The following is a 20,454-nucleotide window of genomic DNA, read 5'->3' on the forward strand; positions in this document are numbered from 1 at the left end:
AAAAGGGAGGGTTGTCATTGTTGAAAGGAGATGAAATAAATCTCAGCTCTGAAAAGAGTACCTTTTGTAATGTTCATATGTAGTTGCACAATACTTGACCACTAACTAGTGATCTTGTAGTTTGCAGATGCTGACTGTGCTCGTAGGGCTTTGGAACAGTTAAATGGATTTGAGCTGGCAGGGCGGCCGATCAAGGTTGGTCATGTTACAGAACGCATGGATGGAAACTGCGATGTTTCTTTCCTAGACAGCGATGAATTGGAAAGAACAGGAGTTGACTTGGGCACCACTGGAAGACTTCAGCTTATGGCAAAGTTAGCAGAAGGTACATTACCTGAAGTTTAGAATTTTATTTCATTTGTTTTGAAGGCATTTTTACATTTTGGCCAGCTTTGGTTGAAGAGAAACAAAAATTGGTTGTAACATGCGTAACGTGTAGATTCAGTTTCTTTCCTCGGTTTCCAAGCTGACTTAAGCACCCACTTAACATTGAAGTACTTTGTGGAGTGAGAATTTCAGTGTTTAACATATGTTTTGTGTTTAAGGGTTTGGGTCGAAGTCAGATAATTTTCTTAAACTTTTTTACACTTAGGCCATTTGTTACACTTTGCACTCCTTTTGGCCTCATTTATGAAGATGCTTTTTGCTGGGTAAGTATTTTAAAGTTATCTTTAAATGTTGGCAACTGCCCCAGTCCTGTTTTAGGATTTAGTTTTGGAAATGTCTTTCAAAAGTGATTAACTGATTTTTTTCTTCTTGTACAGATCACTGTTAGTCATCACCCTTTGAATGCTTGCAACAGATGAGGTTTGAGCTCTGGACCAACTTCCGTAGTTTCCAGAGACGTACTCCCTCCCAGGAAAGTTGTCCTGGTTAAAGGAGGGTATCAGCCTACACTGTATTTGGTTCCTAATTGCTGCAGCACAGTTTGCTTTTTCACATCATGTTGAAGTCCTGGCAGTTTAATTTGGATGTTAACTATCTTTGAACTAGGCAGATGTATACCCCATAGGGGAATTTTTAGCCTACTATTGAGTTTTTTTTGTAGTTTTATATTGTACTGAGTTGGAATGTCAGGTTTATGTATACTTTGCCTAACATTAATAGGTGTATGTAGACACCAGATTTTTCATGTTCCCTCCAAGTATATTTTTGTGTAGGAACTTCCCATGATGTGTTTTCCCGATTTCTGTGCTGTCTGTATCCCCAGAAAAGGGGTAGTCAAGTTCTTCAGTTCACCTTGGACAAGTAGAAGTCTGAGTCTATAAACGAAAAGGCCACTTTGACCATCCGTTCATATTGGGGGTTGGGAGGGTGGCCTAATGGTTAAGGTGTTTGCCTTAGAAACACAAGGTACAGGGTTTGAATCTCACAGGGAATAATTGGCTAGGCTTAAAATGGCTCGCAAGGGCAGTTAGCCTAGTACTCAACTATGAACTATGAACTAAGAGTATGGAGAGTAGGTAGCCCACCACAACTTGGTAAAACATGAGACTGGGGCGATTGCTACTGTTCCAATGGAAATCCCTCCATAGGCCTGAGGGCATTAGCCCTATAAAAGTGGCCCTGGCTTCACTGGTTGCTCTTGTGGATGACACCTTTTGTTTACTTGCTTTTGTGTCATCTTGAGCTTAAAATACAATGGGCACAGATCATGTGGACTGCATTTTGCTCAACATCTAACTCCATGCATGGTAGAGGTGATACTAGAGGAAACTAATAGTGTCCTGGTTTATGCACTTCAATTGGCAGAGCTATCTGTGCAGAGATATCTGTGCATTGTTCTTGGGTGGGTAAGTTTTGTTCCCCTTTGACACATGCTCCAGTCTGTCTAGTGGCATTCCCTCTCATCTCCTTTGGCAACTTTTCACACTTAATCTGGGAGCGTCAAGCTTTCAGTTTTCTCTGGTATTAACTTTTAAAATGAGATCTGACTCCCAAAGCACTACAGATGTACAGGCACAGGCCAACATTTCACTAACTTTAGGATGTACATTGCAGACCTGCTAAAAGCAGTTGGCCCATGCCATCTGCAGTTATTGCAGGTTTATGTAAATTTTGGTGAGAGCTCATGGCTGCTTGGTCTGGTACCAGCTCTGTAGATGTCCTTCTAGTCATCTGTTGCAGTATTCCTGACATAAGGGAGTAGCCTATCAAGGCGACAACCCAACATTGGCCCGTGTATGAAAGTCTTTTACTACCTATGATGCGCGGTACGTCTGACGTACGCCACCAACAGATGGCCATAAAAGACAAGAGACACCACATAAATTCTTTGCTGCCAAGTCTGATCACCAGTCTCTGACATCACTTTGTTGTCGGAATTGCTGATTTACCAAGATAAGTGCCCTGTTGGAGAAACCTTTTTTTTTTTTTTTTTTTTTTTTTGCTACCTTGCTCTTTCCTGAGGTTCATGTCATCCAGGAAAGGGAAGTGTGACTCTAGAAGACAAATTCCACATAAAGATAGTCATATACAGTGTTTTTTTTTGCCTCGGCCCTCAGCATGACCACAAACACTGTTCCTTCTATCAGTCCTTTATACCGAAGACCCTCCGAAGTCAGTTATCCTCCCTCGCGATCTACCTAGAAAACCAGTACGTTAAGTTTCTAACAAAGAGTGTGATGGATACTCCCCAGACCCGACAACAGAGCCTGTCAAACATAAAGCCAAAAAACATAGGCCCAAAACCAAAGCTGTGCCTCATGAGTCAGACATCTCTCCTGCAGTACATGAGAGCTCAGACACGCATGCCGACCAGGATCCGTATCCACAGGCTGAGCCTGGTTCGCAGGCTGCTTTGGTATTGGATGTTTGCATTTCCAGAGTGGCTTCTCAGATGTCTGTCACCAACATCCAGGGGGGAGCCCTGGTTTATTGTGTCAGAAGGCCCTAGGGGAGTTACCCAGATTATTGTTAGGGAAGACGTCTACTTGAATATAGTGGAATGTTTGGAATGTAGGCCTGCGTCTGGCCCTACTCCTTTGCACTGCACAGATACCCCAGCAAAGAAGAAACAAAAAAAATGTCCCTACCCCCTGACCCACAGAAAAAAATGGCTTAACTTCTCTCAGAGCCTCTCTAAGGCCTTTATGGAGCTTAGGCATCTGTCAGGTCGCCAGCTTCTCCAGAGAAACGATCTAGGCTTCATCCTACCTCAGAAGAAGATTCCTTCTCTGAAGAGGGCGACTGCTCCTTGGATTACTCCTCGCTAATCCCTTCTCCATTATATTATGCCGTCCCTGAAGAGGATTCTCATGGAACAGACTTTCCCATGGAGGAGATTTCTTTTGGGGAGACTGTCTAAAATGCGTGCGCACTTCAGATGGGACAGTACAGAGGTGTCTGAGGTCCAGAAAGGTTACAATGACCTCCTCCAAGTACAGTCCCCTAGTTTTTCAGCCATTCCTGCTGTGTAGTACCTGTGTTTTTGGATGCCCTTGCATCCAACTTTACCCATCCGGACTCAGCCTTCAGCTTCAAAAAAGCTGGACAGGTACTGCAAGGTACCCAAGGACTGCCATTTTGTCTTTAAGGCCCCAGTTGCAGATCTTTCTGCAATATCTGTTGCCTCTGATAAGGCCTCCAGGTTGTTTCCTTCCCACCTCCCTGCTGCCCTCAGATAAGGATAGCAGACAGCTGGAGATTCTGGGAAAGAAAATCTATACCTCTGCTACCTTGGCTTCAGAGCATTAGACTGTCGGACGCAAATGACCAAATACAACTTGAAACGTCTTTCCCAAATTTCTAAATTGATTTCAGGCATGCCTGATTCTGAAAATAAGGTCCTAGCATCCTCCCTCCTTGCCACTTCTTCCGAAGTAGCTCAGACACACTATATCAGATGCAGGATTGATGCTGCAGAAGCCACTTCTAGAGCTGCTAGATGTTCTTCGTGTTTCACTGTTGCAGTCATTACAGTTAGGTCCGGCGTCGGTTGCTGTTGCCTCTTCCCTGATGTCAGTGCTCCAGGGGTATAAAAGATGCAGCTGATGCCATTTTCTTCAGTCTTTCTTTCCGCGCGGTGCCCGAAGCAAAAGCAGTTCGCAAGTGCTGGTTGGCAGACTCCTGAGATTTTAGTGTTCGAATTTCAGATCCGAAGTCTTCAATAAAAGCTAAGTACCCCGTTGGGGAAACTTTTTTCTTGCTCCAGACCGATGTCAGAAAAATGTAATAATTGTATTTCTTGTGGGAAGCAAATACCTCATAAGGACTTTAACTCTTACTGTATTCCTTGCCTAGGCCCTGACCACGACGTTGCTAGTTGTTGGTTTTGTGCTAGATTTCACCAACGCACTAAGCGTCGGTACGATTTTGAATTTTACTATTTTGACAGAAGATTTAATTATACAATGTCGCCTGATAGCCATCCGACTACCTGAATTCAGAAGAAACACAAAGAAAAGGACAGGTATCAGAGGTCCAAAATCGACGACTGCTTCTTCTAAGCCAGTCGCCGGTTCTCAGTGAGGTACCTTCACAGCCCCTGACGACCACTACTTTAGACTCGCAGGCTGCTGCTGACACCCAGGTGGTGTCGACCAGGCCGCTGGAAACTCAAGTTATTGGACCTTCGGAAACTATTCCCACAGATGGGTCCGGAGCTGCTGTGCAGGCATCTGCTTCTGAGGGTGTTTTCAGGCCTACTCAATTATATGATAAAATGACTTCAGCTTCAAAGGCAACAACTAAAGCACCGTTATAGGTTCATAGGTTCATACTAAGCTATCTGCCCTAGGGCATTTATAAGCCTAGCCCAGAGTTTTGTGGCTTTCGCCACCCCTTTAGTTTGAAGGATACTATGCCCATTATTTTGCTGTGCCTCTGTCAAGCAGTGACACCGAGGTTATCCCTGGGGTATACCTGCGATCTCCCATCCATTGGTCAAGATTTCTCTTGAACAAGGCCAGCGAGGTGGTCTGCCTCACATGTACCGGGATTTTGTTCCACAGCATAGGGAGTCTCTGGGTGATGAATCTGTCCCTCCAGCACGTCCTATTAATAGCTGTGTTGAGGTTTAAGTCTCTTGCCCTTGTAGTTCTGATGGATTTAGATTTTTGAGGTGAAGCATGTTCATTAATTCCGGGTTGGACATGGCCTTGTATGTCAAGCACAGGTCACCTCTGAGCAGACGGTAAGCGACTGAATAGAGCTGGAGTTCCTTCAGTCGGGCAGCATAAGACATATTTTTGAGACCTTTTATCCTTTTGGTGAGGAACTTTTGGGGCCTTTCCAATTGCTGCAGGTGTCGGGTCAGATACATTCCGAATGGGGCATTGTACTCAATCATTGGTCTGATGAGTGATGAGTACAGGGGAACGATGACCTCCCTTGATCTAGATGTGAATCCCTTCATGATCAGGTGGGCAATGTAGAAGGTCTTCCTAACTACTTTGGAAACTTGAGTGTCAAATGAAAGGTTACTGTCAACCTGGGTCCCCAGATCCCTGATAACCTCTTCTGTGCTTAGTGGATTGCCACCTATATGGTAACTAGGGGTAACCTTGTTTTTCCCGAAGGGTATGACTATGCATTTTTTGGCGTTTAACTTTAGGCCATGGTTCTGGCACCAGTTATCCGTTTCTATGAGACCCTTCTGAAGGATATCTGTGTCAGATGGGTTTTCAACTATGGTGCCCAGTTTGCAGTCATCTGCAAACTTTGTCAGCCATAATCCTCTTGTGTTTGCTTGTACTTCTGAAAAGTAGATGCCGAACAAAAGTGTGCCCAGGACTGAGCCCTGTGGGACACCACTTGTGACAGGCTTGGAGTCTGACATGGCGCCAGCAACTCTGACCCTGTGGGTTCTGTCACTTAACCAGTTTGCAACCCATCTAGTGACGTATGGGTTTACATTTAAGCTGGTGAGTTTTAATGATACCCGAGTGGGGTATTGTGTCGAAAGCCTTTGCCAGGTCAAGGTAGGCTGTGTGGACTGCCTTGCCCTCGTCAATGGCCTTGGTGACTGTTTCGAAGAAGTCAACCAAGTTTAAAAGGCATGATCTGCCCTTGACAAAGCCAAACTGGGTTGGATCCAAAGTCTGCAAGTCCCCTATGTCTTTATTTATGAGTTCCATTATGATCCTCTCCATAGCTTTGCAGACCAGGCTTGTCAAGCTGATGGGACGGTAGTTTCGGGTCGGTGGAGGCACCTCCTTTTGAAGTGGGACCACCGTGCCGACGCCACTCCTTGCAATGTATCCTGAGGTGAGGCTAAGATTAAACAGCTGCCCTAGCTGCGGTTTAATACCTCATTGAGTTCGTGGAGCACAACCGGCACACCATCTGGTCCCATGGATGCTGTGTTTTTCGCCTTGGAGAGAGCAGTTCTCACCTGAGCATTTGAGATGTTCGGGGGACTACAATCCTCTGGTATAGATATCTCCTTTGGGGGGGGGGATTTGCACTGAACCTGTCAGCCAGTATGTTGGCAATGTCTGTAGGTTCAGTGATTTTTACGTCATTTTGAACTAATTCTGAGCATATCTGGGAGTTTCCTCCCAGCTTTCTAACATAGCTAAAAAAGGCTTTATGATTGTCTTCCTTCGCGATTTTTCTCTCAAAATTTGCCTTGGATGCTTTTATGAGAGATCTCAGTTTTTTACTTATAATGATCAGGGGTGTCTTCCCTTTTACGGATTTTGCTCTATCTTGTAGTAGCTTCTTCCTTTTGTTGTAAAGCTTGTTTATGGCTGGGGTCCACCAGACTGGACGCTTGCCTTTGGTACAAAGAGTCTTTGTTTTGTTTGGGATTGCCTGGTCCATGCAGTCCTGGAGGTGCTGGTAGAAGGCATTTGTAAGTGATTCAGCGGTTTGAGTAATGGTTTCCGCTGGCTCGGGGGCCTTGAAAGAGACCACACCATTCTTTAGGAGTGTGAAGTCGGCTTTTGAGAAGTTCTTCACTGTGGCTTTTTTTATCTGGGGTGGGGGCGGGATGTGGACTTCCAGTGAGATTAGTTTATGATCTGATCTCACCAATGATGGGTATAGTTTATGATCTGATCTCACCAATGATGGGTATACTTCAGGTGTTGAACATTGTGACCCCATGTTTGTGATGATGAGATCTAGTATGTTTTCCCCTCTTGTGGGGATGGTGACTAGTTGTTCCATGGCATTTGAGTTTATGAACTCTAGGAACCTTTGGGCTAGAGTGTTGGGGCTTGAGTAGTGACCCCAGTCTATATTTGGATAGTTGAAATCACCCAGTATGATGGTGTTTGGAGATATATTTATCCCCTCCAGTGTTTTCAGGAAGGCTGTGTGAGGTTCCTGAGTTTGAGAGGGTGGCCTGTAGCAGGCTACAAACTGCAGTGCAGTCTTGCGTACGGTTAACTGCACCTGGATGGTTTCCGATGCATCGTGCGTTGCCACCAACCTTGAGGTGAGGGTGTCCTTGATGAATATGGACACCCCCCCTCCTTTCTTGGTGTTGTCCGGATTTTGGGGCCGGAATGCATGATATGAGGTAAAACCTGATAGTGCCGGGGTGCTCTCAGGAGCCTTGAACCAGGTTTCAGTCGCAGCACAGACATCGATGTTCTCCATACTGAGAAGGGCTTCGAAAAGTGCATCTTGAGTTTGAGACTTCTGGCATTGAGCAGCATTACCCTTAGTTTTTCCTTTTTGTGTTCTAGGGTGGTAGGTTTAGAATTTGAGCCCTGCCTAAAAAAGGCACAATGGGGGTGGCAAGAGCCTTTGCCAAAATCCGGAAGCTCAGGGGTGACAGGTGGAAGCCGTCCCTTGCGAAGCAGCGTGGCTTGTCCAGCATGTCATCCCAGGCAGACAGACATTGGATCCCCTTTGAATGACACCATAGTTTAAGCCAATTATTAAAGCTGATCATCTTGTCTTCGTATTATGGCATCATTCTTGGTGAAGGTAGGGTACTGCTCAAGGTCAGGGTCATACCTGCCTGGGCTACATAATGAGAGAGCTCCTCTGTCTCTTTTCATGTAGTCCAGGGAGGTACGTCTCAGGTCGTTCACACCAGCATTGACAATGACGGAGTCATACTTGTATCTGCAGTTGAGTGACCTGAGTGCTTGCGTTATGTGGTGGATTCTAGCGCCCGATAGGCAGCTTACTGTGACCTTCTCCTTATTCAATCTGGTGAGCGGGACGTCAGTGTGTCTGACTATGGAGTCACCTATGACAAGTGTGTCTGGCATTGTGTTTGGCCTTAAGGGCTGTGACTGTTTGGCACACTGACTCTGTGGTCTATGTGTTGCATGTGCTGTGCCCTGTGGAGGCAGTTGTTTGGGTGTCTGCTTTGGTGGCCTCTGCTGTTTTGGTAGATTTTTGATCAGAGCCTCCGAGTATGTCTTTGTGTGTTTGTGTATGATTTGAAGTTGTGATAGTGCTATGTGAGACTGAGTTTGTGGTGTGTGTGGTTACCTTCTCCTCTTGTCTGGTCTTGCCATTCCTATGTTGAGAGAGCTCAGCCTCCAGTTTGGCTATATATTTGCATCTCTCGCATGTATTTGTGTTTTGTGGTAGAAGGAGAGGGTTGTCAGTATACATGAGGCAATTGTAACATTAGACATTAGGAATAGACAAAAACTTTATGTAGATGAGTTTGAAAAAGACTTCGGGGGATGTGGTGTTTTTTGGCCGGTGGGGTACTATGTATAATAAAAAGTGCTATATCGGAGTAAAAAGTACTTTAGGAGCAAGTGCTAGGCTTTACAGATAGAGAATAGTCTACTTAGGAATCAAGTATAGCTGAACTTTTTGGTTAGAGATTAGGCTGGTTAGAGTAGCAGTACAGTTCAAGAAGAGCTGTTCTAAGGGAAAAAATGAAGAGTGGACTTTAGGTAGCCCGAATAGTTTAACCTTGATTAACCGCCGCTGCTCTTGTGTGCTCCTGTGGCAACTCCGCGCTAACGTGCGCTTTAGCGTGCTTTATAGCAGGGGGTTGAAAAGAGCTAGGAATTGACCCAAAATGGCCAATGGACTACTAGTTTCTGGCTGATGCCACTCCAAAATGGACAAATAGGCTGCTCAGTGCTTCCCACTCCCACTGGTAAACAAAGAAGCTTCCTTTTTCCAAATATGGATGTGGAACAGTTTCTGGAACCAAGACAAAGCCCAGGGATCAGCAAACTCTGATACTGGACTATTCTTGTTCAGTAAGGCGGGAAAACAAGAGATAATTTTTTTTTTTTTTTTTAGAAACAGAGAAGAAAACAGTCAATAAATGCTTTAAATGCTATAAATCGGCTAGCGCACTTGAGTGTGTAGCCTAGAGATACAATTTGCAACAATTGGAAACTTTAAAGTGCAAAAAACAGTTTAGACACAGTAAATCAGTTTAAATGCAGTAGCAAACAGGCGAAAATGCAGTCGCTAGACAATAAACAGTAGAAAAGAAACAAGTACAACAGCCTTGTGGACAGGCCTCCATGCCGAAAAAAAAAACAGATGCTCAAAATGGCCGAAGACCTAATTACTTTGATCAGGGGTTCCCATCCCCCTCCTGATAAAAGGCCTTGGCAAGAGACAGAATATGAATCTTTAGATCGGATTTCCGTTTCATCTGATTCCTCTTCTGATCAGGAATGCTCTCTTCCTCCCTATGAGGATTCTGATGCTGAAGAATCTATCCCTTCAGCCTCTCCTCCTGAGGGTTACTCTTTTGGGGAAACCTTGCATACCATGAGGGAGCATTTCTACTGGGAGAGCCAAGATTTTTCAGAATGTAAGAAAAGGCTCAGAGACTTCCTTTTACTACCACAACACAGGCCCCTAGCTGTTCTACCTGCGTTAGACTTTGCTGATGTATTTTCAGAGTCCAGTCTGACCCCTGACTCTCTACCTCCAGCTCCTGTTGAGCCGGACAGGTACTACAGGGTCCCCGACTCTCATAAATTTCTTTTCAAAAACCCTGTTGCTGACCCAGAAACAGTCTCTCAGGGTCCCAAAGGGGTCAAGGCTTCCGCTGCAAAAAACCCTACCCCCTCTGACAGGGATTCTAGGGCACTGGACAGATGGGGGAAAAAAGATTTACACTTCTGCTACCTTGGCTATAAGGGGTTTAAGTTGTCAGTTTCATATGCTCAAATAGCAATATATTATGTCACTGCTTAAACAGAAAATGATACATTCTGAATGTGCAGAAAACAAAGAAATGCAGGAATTATTGCATGCAGCTTGAACAAGTTGGAAAGCATACTTTGCAATGTGGTTTTGATTCTCTGGAGGCCTCCTGCAGGGCCGCAGTTACGGGCTTTGTCATCAGGAAGCATGCTTGGTTAAAGAAACAAAAATCTACCTGATCATGTCAAAGCAAAATTATTATATGCTCCATTACAGCATGATACTTTGTTTGGTGTTAAAGAAAATGGAGAACAAAGCTAAATCTATGCAGATGGTTAAGGATTTCTTACAGGTTCAGCCTCCAAGATTAGCAGACTTTGGCCTACAAAGAATTGGTCCTTTCCGGTGTCAGACAGACCACAAAGGGGCAGATACATATGCCCAAGAGGCAGATCCCAGCCCTAAGGCTCATACAGGTCTAAACAATGGGGTACTTCTATCTCCAAATGTGGAGAAGACAAATCACAACCATACGGGAAACTGTCCCAATGACTCCCCCCTGCCTGCACCCAGCACTTATCTTCTGGCAGCACCTTTAGGGGGAAAACTAGCACTTTTTTCTCAAAACTGGCACATAACCCAGGAGAAATGGGTCCTAGACATAGTGTCACAAGGCTACAAGTTTCACTTCCATACCCTGCCAAGGACAAACGGTTGGCCAGACCTGCCAAAACATCAGTGGGCAGAGGCACAACAGCAAGTCTCATCTCTCATGGACTTGAGGGCCATTCAGCAAGTACCAGAGCAAGAGCAGTGACAAGGATTTTATTCAAGACTGTTTTTGGTACCTAGAAAGGACAAGACCTGGAGACCAATACTGGACCTATCTATTCTAAACACATTTCTGGATATACCAAAATTCAAAATGTTGACTCTACAGCAACTTCTGCCCATGCTGGGCAAGAAGGCTTGGCTGGTGACCTTAGACCTAAAAGAGGCATACCTGCATGTCCCAATCAGACAAACATGCAGAACATACCTCAGGTTCAAAGCTGGCTCAATGCACTACCAATTCTCTGCACTGCCTTTTGGCTTATCTACTGCACCCAGGGTCTTCACAAAGTGCCTGGCACCAGTAATTGCATTCTGCAGACAAAGAGGAATACAAATATATCCTTACTTGGACGACTGCCTCATTCAAGCAGAGAACAAGGACATTCTACTACAGCATCTGGTGTTTGTAAAGAGATTTCTAACAGGCCCAGGGTACACAGTCACCGAAAGAAATAAAAACTAGTACCCTCTCAAGAGATATTATTCCTGGGTTCAAGCTTAAATACAACTGCCCAGACGGCTTATCTCACGCCAGACAAAGGCAACTGACTACCTATTTCAACCTGTTGGCAACAAAGGCCCGGTTATCTGCAAGAAAAATTCTGCAGGCTTTGTGCTTCATTTTGCATATGAGGAAACTTCAATGGTATCTAAAAAGTGTTTGAATTCAACATTGCCACAGCCTGGAAGCAATAATTACCCTCATTCCCTGCCTGCAACAGGAGTTTCGTTGGTGGGCGAAGGCCTGTCTCCAGAACAAGGAACAGCCATTCACTTTACCCCCAGCCAGGCAGACATTAACAATGGATTCATCAGATTATGCCTGGGGAGCCCACATGGCAGGAAGATGTATTCAAGGAACTTGGTCCGCAAACCAAATGCATCTACATATCAATCAAAAAGAGATGCTAGCTGTCCAGAATGCCCTGACAGCCTTCAAGGACCTACTTCATCTGGGACAACTGCTGATAAAGACAGACAGCACCACGGTCATGTGGTATATTAACAAGCAGGGGTGGCACTCATTCTTACCCCCTTTGCAGACTAGCCATGACTCTGTGGGACACAGCTTTGACTTACCAAGTACATCAGCAGGCACAATTCCTGCCAGGAAAGATAAATGCTCTGGCAGACGAACTAAGCAGAAACCTCATGGATCCACACGAGTGGAAATTGGATCCACAAGTCTTCAGCATGATAACAAGGAAATGGGGATGCCCGGATATAGATCTGTTTGCCTCTCCTCACAACTACCAACTAAAAAGATTCTGCACAAGCACTTATCAGACAAGCATGGAAAGTGGATGCCCTCTCTTGTAGCTGGAAAAGCTTAGCAGTATGCCTTTCCTCCGCTGCCTCTCCTTCCCAAGGTACTCCTAAAGGTCAGACAAGAGAAGCCAAAGATGATGCTGATTGCCCCAGACTGGCCCCGCCAGCACTGGTACCCAATCCTGAGGAACTTCTCAATGCCCAGCTTGGACCTTGCCTCAAATACCTCATCTACTATCCCAACAAAACAATCAGATCCTGCACAGCCAATTAAAGACCTTAAATCTGGCAGCATGGCAGATAATCTAGTAATATAAAACGCGCCTCTCACTAAAGCTGTAATGGATGTCATTTTGGAGGCCAGAAGGCCTAGTACCAGAAAATCTTACGCTGGAAAATGGAAGAGCTTCTGTGCTTGGAACCAGGCACAAGGAATTGACACAGCTGTACCAAATATTCCTCAGATTTTGCAATACTTAGCTGATATTGTGGACCAAGGCCTATCCTTTTCATCAATCAAAATTCATGTCTCTGCCATTTTTTCTCATTACAATACAGAGCCACCAATCTTTTCTCATCCTTTAAGGCAGTACCTCAGAGCAGCCAAAAACTTAAGGCCTCCAAGGAGATCACCAATACCTGCATGGGACCTCAGTTATGTTTTGGAAAAACTCACCCTGCCTCCTTTTGAGCCAGCCGCTACAGCTGATGTAAAGTTTTTGTCTTGTAAAACAGCTCTGCTCCTAGCAATAACCTCTGCAAGATGAGTCTCAGCTACAGGCACTCATGGCTGTGGAACCTTTTATCATTTTTTTATCCAGACAGGGTTTTTCTGAGGACAAACCCGACATTTATGCCTAAGGTAGTGTCCATTGTGGCCCTTAACCAAACTATTCATCTGCCTACTTTTTATCCAAACCCATGGAATAAGGGGGAGAGAATTCTGCATTCTTTGGACATACACGGACAGCTATGTTTCTACCTGAACAGAGCCAAAGCTTTCAGAAAGACAGAGCAACTACTAGTGGCATATGCTGCAGGATCAGAAGGAAAGGCCATCTCAGAGCAGACTATTTCAAAGTGGATAGGCCATTGCATTTGTTTCTGCTATTCACAACATGGCAAGCCAGTGCCTAAGGGCATTAGGCCACATTCAGTCAGAGCAGCAGCCACTTCAGCAGCTTTCCTCAGGGGAGTACCAACCAAAGACATTTTAGAAGCTGCTACCTGGAGTTCAGTGCACACCTTTACAAAGCGCTGTCATTTACCACTCTACTCTAAATCCAGGGCAGGCTTTGCCACTGCAGTTCTGCAGGGCCTCATAGCCACTCCTAATGCTATTTAGCTCCAGCCTCCCAACCTTAGCTTTGGGATTCAACCCAAGTGTAATGACTGCAACAGTGAATCACGAAGGACATAGTACAGTTGTGTACATTTACCATAAATGTAGATGTTCGAGTGTATTCAGTGTTGCAGTCCAGGTTTACCCACGCACCATCCCCCATATCTTTGCTGCAATTTATCTGCTCTTCTCTAACCTATACATCCTATGTGGTGTATTTGCTTATAGATGAAGGTGGTGTATATTTTGTGCATGCATGTTTTATTGGCATATTTTTAGCCTACCCTTTGGGGGGCACCAGACATCTGGGGCAAGAAAAACTGAAGAAAATGGCGCCAGCTGCATCTTTTATACTGCTGGCGCACTGACGTCAGGGAAGAAGTGACGGCAACCGACGCCAGTCCTAGACATTAGAATTCAGGGCGACTGAGGGTAGCCTGCCAGAAGGATAACCCAAGTGTAATGACTGCAACAGTGAATACACTCAAACATCTACATTTATGGTAAGTGTACACAACTGCAATTTTTCTTTGGTGCAGATGTACTTGGTTCCGGCCTCTGTACCCCACAAATTAGCAAGGACCAAGTATTCTTCCTTGGATCCATTCGCTGGTAATAAATGTCCTTTTCTAGAAAGGCCCGAATCGCCATCAGCTCTCTGAGGTCATCCAGTATCCTCTCTGAGCAAGATGTATTGCGGCTTGTTGACCAGTTGTTTGTGGCCAGATGTCTCACCCATTGAAATCCACGTTCCCTCCTTCAGGTTAATGTACATCTCCTCAAGCTCCAACGTACACTCCTTCGACTTCTACCCACATTTCGAAGCCTATTACTCTGATAGCAACTTCCCTTCCTCCTAACCCTAGTAGTGGATCTCACTTTGGAACCAGAGTCGTCCTTCTGACCCTCTGTGCACTTGGCATCGGGCTCTTCTCAGGCCAGTGGCTGTGCCTTGGGGAGAGGGCATTCCTGGTTTCACTACGATTTTTTTCTATGGCACCCTCCAGGAATCCTCCTGTCACAGTTCAGAGTCTTTTTGAGACTCCTGGTGTGGGGGTCGGCTCATTGGGGTGGGGTGTGACACCGGTTCTCAGGTTGTTGTGCTCTGTTCCGGGCTCCCATCCTTCCTTGGGGGGGGCTAGCTTTCCAGGCCATGGAGAGGGCGCTTGCTTCCACTGGCAAACCCCTAATCTCGGAGTCCTCTCTCCCCTCTGTGCCGCATCTGTCAAAAGCTATAACCACCGGGCACAAGAGCGTCCGGTTCCTCTTCCTGAGAAGACCCCCTCTTTGCAGTCTTCCCCAGAACCTCCTACTGTGGAAGTATCCCGCATAGCATCGTGCAAGAGGAAGCACATGGACTCTGCCGAGGAGCCGTCGACTGAAGATACAGATTTTGATGGGGAAGGGTCCCCATGGTCACCCTCTGATGTGTCCTTTGATGACATCCTTGAGATCCTTAGATGGGTGACTGGACGTCCTCTAATCCTTCCCCTAAGGAATCCGTATTCCTGCAGGCTTTTTGTGCCTGACCCCCTACCTACTGGGTCACCCCGCCGGCTGATGAGCACGTGCAGCATGCATGGAAGAGTCCTGGCACCCTGCAAGTGATCCCAAGGAGACCAAATAAAATATCTCCCCCAGCTGAGCACCCACATTGGTCACAAGGTCTTCATAGGTGGGTATTAGGCTATCGGCCCTGGGGCCTGTACAAGCCCAGCCAAAAAGGTACCCTGGCTTTTGCCATCCAAGAAAATTATTTTCCTGTGCCACTGTAAAGCAGAGCCACAGAGGTGATCCCCGGGGTGAATTTCCTATTTCCCATCCAATTCTTGAAGAGTGATAATTAGGAGCTTTGTTTGATATAGATAGGTAGTTTATTCCAGAGTATGGAAAGTCTCTGGGACAGGAATCTATCCCTCCGGCATGTTCTGTTTATTGTGGTGACAAGGTTTAGGTCCCTAGAGTGTGTAGCTCGGAGGGATTGGGATTTCTTTAAGTGGAGCATGTCTAACAGCTCTGGGTTTGACATAGCTTTGTATGTTAGGCAGAGGTCAACTCTGAGTAGGCGATATGTGACTGAGTAAAGCTGTAGTTTTTTGAGACGGTCTGCGTAGGGCATCTGTTTGAGGCCGGTAATCTTCCCTGTGAGGTATTTCTGCGGCCTTTCCAGTTGTAGATGTCTTGTGAGGCACATACCAAAAGGGGCGTTGTACTCTATAATGGGTCTAATGAGTGCTGAGTAGAGGGGAACAATGACCTCTTTTTTTCTGGATGAGAAACCTTTTGTGATGAGGTGTGCCAAGTAGAAGGATGTCCTGACTACTGTGGCGATGTGATTATCAAAGGAGAGACTACTGTCCGCATGTGTCCTAAGGTCTCTTATCACACTTGCGCTGTTAAGTATACTACCGCCTGTGTTGTAGTTCATGGGTACAGTGTTTTTACCAAAGGGGATGACAATGCACTTTTTGGCATTGAGCTTGAGGCCATGGCTTTGACAACAGGCATCTGTCTCAGTGAGGCACTTTTGTAGGATGTTCACATACTTAGGAGTTTCGATTATGGCTCCTAGTTTGCAGTCATCTGCGAACTTCATTAGCCAAAGACCTTCTGTGTTAGCCTGTACTTCAGAGAAGTAGATACCAAATAGGAGAGAACCCAGGACTGAACCCTGTGATACTCCATTTGTCACTGGTCTGAAGTCACATTTGGAGTATTCTACTTTCACAGTGTGGGTTCTGTCAGTGAGCCAGTTGGCAACCCATCTTGTGACATAAGGATTTATAGCTAGTTTTGTGAGTTTATCTATAATTCCAGAGTGGGGGGTGGTGTCGAAAGCCTTGACAAGATCTAGATAGGCTGTGTGAACCACCTTACCCTTGTCTACGGCTTTGGTGACTGCTTCAAAGAAGTCTATCAGGTTTAGGAGACATGATCTGCCTTTTAGAAACCCAAACTGGGTTTAGAGATTACCAATGTCATTTGTTTATAAGTTCCATGACGGATACGTTCCATGGCCTTGCAGACCAGGCTCGTCAGGCTAATGGGGCGGTAGTTCCCAGGGTCCGTGGTGGCTTCCCCCCCTTATAGAGTGGGATAACCGTCACTGTGCGCCGTTCAGCAGGCACAAAGCTTGAGGTGAGGCTATGTTTGAACATGGTACTTAGGTGGGGTGCCAGTTAGTTCTATAATTCGTGTAGAACGCAGCCTGGGATGTTGTCTGGTCCCATAGATGCTGTGTTCTTGGCTTTGGAGAGTGTGGTTTTTACCTGTGCAGCCATGATTACAGGAACTTTGCATTCTTCTGGTATAGAGATGGGCTCTTTAGGGGGTGAGAGGAGGGGTAAAGTTAGCACTGAACCTGTCTGCCAGGATATTGGTAATACCAGTTGGGTCTGTATATTTAGTGCCATTGTGCTGTAACTCAGAGCAGATCCGAGTGCTGCCATTGAGATTCGTGACATTAGCTATAGAATTCTTTGTTGTTGTCTTAAGAATCGGTGGCGATTTTGTTTTCATAACTAGCTTTGGAGGATTTTATCAGGGATTGCAGCTTCTTACAGAGGCTGACCAGGGAGCTCCTCCACTCATGGGGTATTACTCTTTTTTGCAAAAGTTTCTTCCTTCTGTTGTACAGTTTGTTTATGGCAGGAGACCACCAGATTGGCGTCCTTTTTTTGGAGTATAGCGTCGTGGTTCTGTTTGGGATAGCATGATCCATGCACTCATGTAAGTGATTATAAAGTGCAATTGTGTAGGATTCAGTAGTCGTAACTGTATTGTCCATCTGCATGGGTGTCATGAAGTTCACCACTTCTGTCTTGAGCATGAAGTTGGCTTTGGAGAAATTTTTTACCATAGTTTCCTTAATGGGGAGGTGGGGGCAGGATGTGGATATCTAGGGTAATTAGCTTATGGTCTGATCGGACCAATGAGGCATTTATCTTCAGGTGTGGAACACTGGTCACTCATGTTGGTAATGACTAGATCTAGGATATTGTTGCCCCTCGTGGGGGTGTGGATAAGTTGATCCAGGGCATTGGAGTTTATGAATTCCAGAAAGCGTTAACGAAGGAGTTGGTACATGAGTAGTTTTCCCAGTTAATGGTGGGGTAGTTGAAATCGCCCATTATTAGGGTGTTTGGTTGAACCCTAATATTTTCCAGTACATCAAGAAAAGAGGAGTGGAAATCCTGGGGCATGGTGGGTGATCTGTAGCAAGCTACAATTTGGATTGTAGTTTTGCCCAGAGTTAGTTACACTTGGATAACCTCGACTGCATTATGTTGAGCAGCTAGCCTGGAGGTGTGGATATCCTTAATGAATATGGACACACCTCCGCCTCTCGTGTTCCGGTCCAGGTTACAAGGCTGAAAAGTGTGGTATGAGTTATTGCCTGGTAGTGCAGGGGTGCTCTCTCGAGTCTGGAACCAGGTCTCTTTCACTGCGCAGATATCGATGTTCTCCATTTTAAGGAGTGCCTCAAGTGAGTGCATTTTGAGGTTGACTTTTAGCAGTGAGTAGCATCACCCTCAGTTTTTGCTTGCCTGTTCCTGTTACGGTGGTGAATTTGTCATTTGAACCTTGCCTAAAAAAGGCACTATAGGAGCAGCAAAAACCTTAGCCAGTGTCCGGAATCCCAAGGGTGACAGGTGCAGGCCATCTCTGGCAAAGCATCTTGGTCTGTCGACCATGTCATCCCAGGCAGACAGATACTGGATCCCTTTAGAATGGCACCAGAAGCTTAGCCAATTGTTGAAGTCAATCATTGTGTTCTACTGTGGCATCATTCTGGGTGATGACAGAATGCTAGTCAGGGTTAGGGTCATACCTGCCTGGGTTACAAGATCGGAGAGCTCTTCCATGTCTCTCTTCATGTAGTCCAGGGAGTTACGTCTCAGGTCATTCATTAGTGTCTGCCTCTACTATTCATGTGCATTTAGCTGCCATCTCAAATTTCCACATTGGTTTTCAGGATTCTTAACTTATGTCACATAGACTCTAAAACTTTCTTGAAGGGGGTTATCCGCCTAAAGGCTCCCTTTAGAGAACCGGTACAACCTTTGGATTTGGCATTGGTTCTGCAAGCTCTTACAGCCGCCCCCTTTGAACCTGCATCTACATGTGATGTGAAATGTCTGTCTTGGAAAACTTTGTTTCTGATTGCTATCACAATGGCCAGACACCTGTCAGAACTTCAAGCCTTTTGCATTAAACCTTCCTATCTTATCTTCCACAAGGTTAGGGTATCACTGAGAACTAATTCTTCCTTTTTACCAAAAGTGGCGTCAGAGCGATCTATGAACCAGTCTATTGATCTCCCAGTGTTCTTTACTAAACACTCTAATAAGGGAGAGAATTGCCTGCACTCCTTGTATGTTCGTAGACCATTACCTTTTTATCTGGACAGAACATAATCTACCCGTAAATCAGACCAGCTGTTTATGGCTTTTTGTGGTTCTAGACGAGGTCATCCCGTCTCAAAAGTTACATTGGCTACATGGTTGAGAAATTGTTTTTCCTGTAGATAAAGGTAATACAATGTCATTTTGATTCACAGAGTGAAAGCATATTCTACAAGATCTATGGCAACTTCAACAGCTTTCCATGCTAAGGCTTCCCTCAGTATTTGCTCAGCTGCGATTTGGGCAATACCTCATACCTTTATTAATTATTACAAATTGGACTTGGCCTCCAGAGGTAGAGCTTCCTTTGGCTCCATGGTGTTCAGGAAATGTCCTTCCATGAGGACCACCCAAGGATACAGGTAACTGGGGACTCTGTCCCATCAGTAAGGAATGAATGAAGATTAACATCATCAGACAATTATACCTTTACCATAACGTTCCATCTGTGTTTGCCGTCGTTCATTCATTACTTCCCACCCTCTGTCCCCTATCCAGAGGGTTCCTGGTTGATCTCATATACTCCTTTATTGTAGGTCTGTTATGACCAGAGGTAGCCTATACTTTTATCTATCAACTCGCAAACTCAGTCTGAGGTAACAAGGAGCAGAACATTCTGGGTAGGACCTTGGCTCGAGAGTTTTTGGCTGATGCTAGCTTGATAATGGCCGGCTCACTTCCGAGGACGGAACCGATAACCCATCAGTAATGAATGAACGAAGATCAACAACACAGATGGAATGTTATGGTTAGACAACTTCTTTTTTTAATAATCCTGAAATTCTAGTCGGAACCCTACAAATTAACAAAACTGTGCATTGTTGGTCTTTATATAACCCCTGGGCAGAACAACCAAACTGTGGAAGATATCCTCTCTCGGATATCTGAAAACCTCAGTAATGAGACTGTTATTATGAACCACCAAAATTCACTGTGTACCACAGAAGAAACAAGAACTGAATTAGAGTAAAAGTTTTAATGTCTGCTTTCGTAAAACACTTGATCGGCTTTTAAGCATCTAAGGTTATTTTGTTCACTTGGCTCTTGTGGTGAATTTTTTTTTAGACTGTAATTAATGGAGATATCAACATTAACTGACAGGATCTAATGATTGACTTCCCTGCTAATAGCATAAACCTCTATGGTTATACCCAGCTCACTACCAGTGCCACCCATATGCTTAACAGTAATATCCTAGGTGCAACTACTGGATACTTGTTTCTAATCCATACAAATACTCTACTTCCCACACTCTACCCAATATTGTTAGTGACCACCTACCCATATATAGATCCACACCGCAAACAGGAACCCACACATACAAAACTCCCAAAAATATTACATACTTTGACCAGCAAAAATGTTACGAAATCCTAAAACACACTAACTGGAACCCACTTAAAACACTTGCAATAGAAGATGCCCTTGAATACTTCAACAATGTATTTCTAAACACCCTTGACAGCCTAGCCCCCCTCCGCACCAAAAGAGTAAAAACTACCCATTCTCTGTGGCTAACAAAAAATACCAAGCAACTTTTACAAGGCAGAGATAAAGCATGGAATG

General features: G+C 45.1%; 2 protein-coding genes across 4 annotated transcripts in view; both read left to right on the plus strand.

Moving 5' to 3' along the window:
- The window catches only part of REC8 (REC8 meiotic recombination protein), a 1,573,438-nt gene that overhangs the window by 892,337 nt on the left and 660,647 nt on the right, over positions 1 to 20,454 (plus strand). The gene's annotated exons all lie outside the window — the stretch shown is intronic.
- Positions 1 to 20,454, plus strand: part of LOC122790446 (RNA-binding protein 39-like) — a 758,269-nt gene that overhangs the window by 503,356 nt on the left and 234,459 nt on the right. For all 3 annotated transcript variants that reach the window (XM_044057983.1, XM_044057982.1, XM_044057984.1), the window contains exon 11: positions 121 to 325. In XM_044057983.1, the coding sequence (XP_043913918.1) occupies positions 121 to 325 (205 nt within the window). The remainder of the gene's footprint in view (positions 1 to 120; positions 326 to 20,454) is intronic.

Source organism: Protopterus annectens, chromosome 16.part0, assembly GCF_019279795.1.
Source record: "Protopterus annectens isolate FY-2018-M chromosome 16.part0, PAN1.0, whole genome shotgun sequence".
Lineage (NCBI taxonomy): Eukaryota > Metazoa > Chordata > Ceratodontiformes > Protopteridae > Protopterus > Protopterus annectens.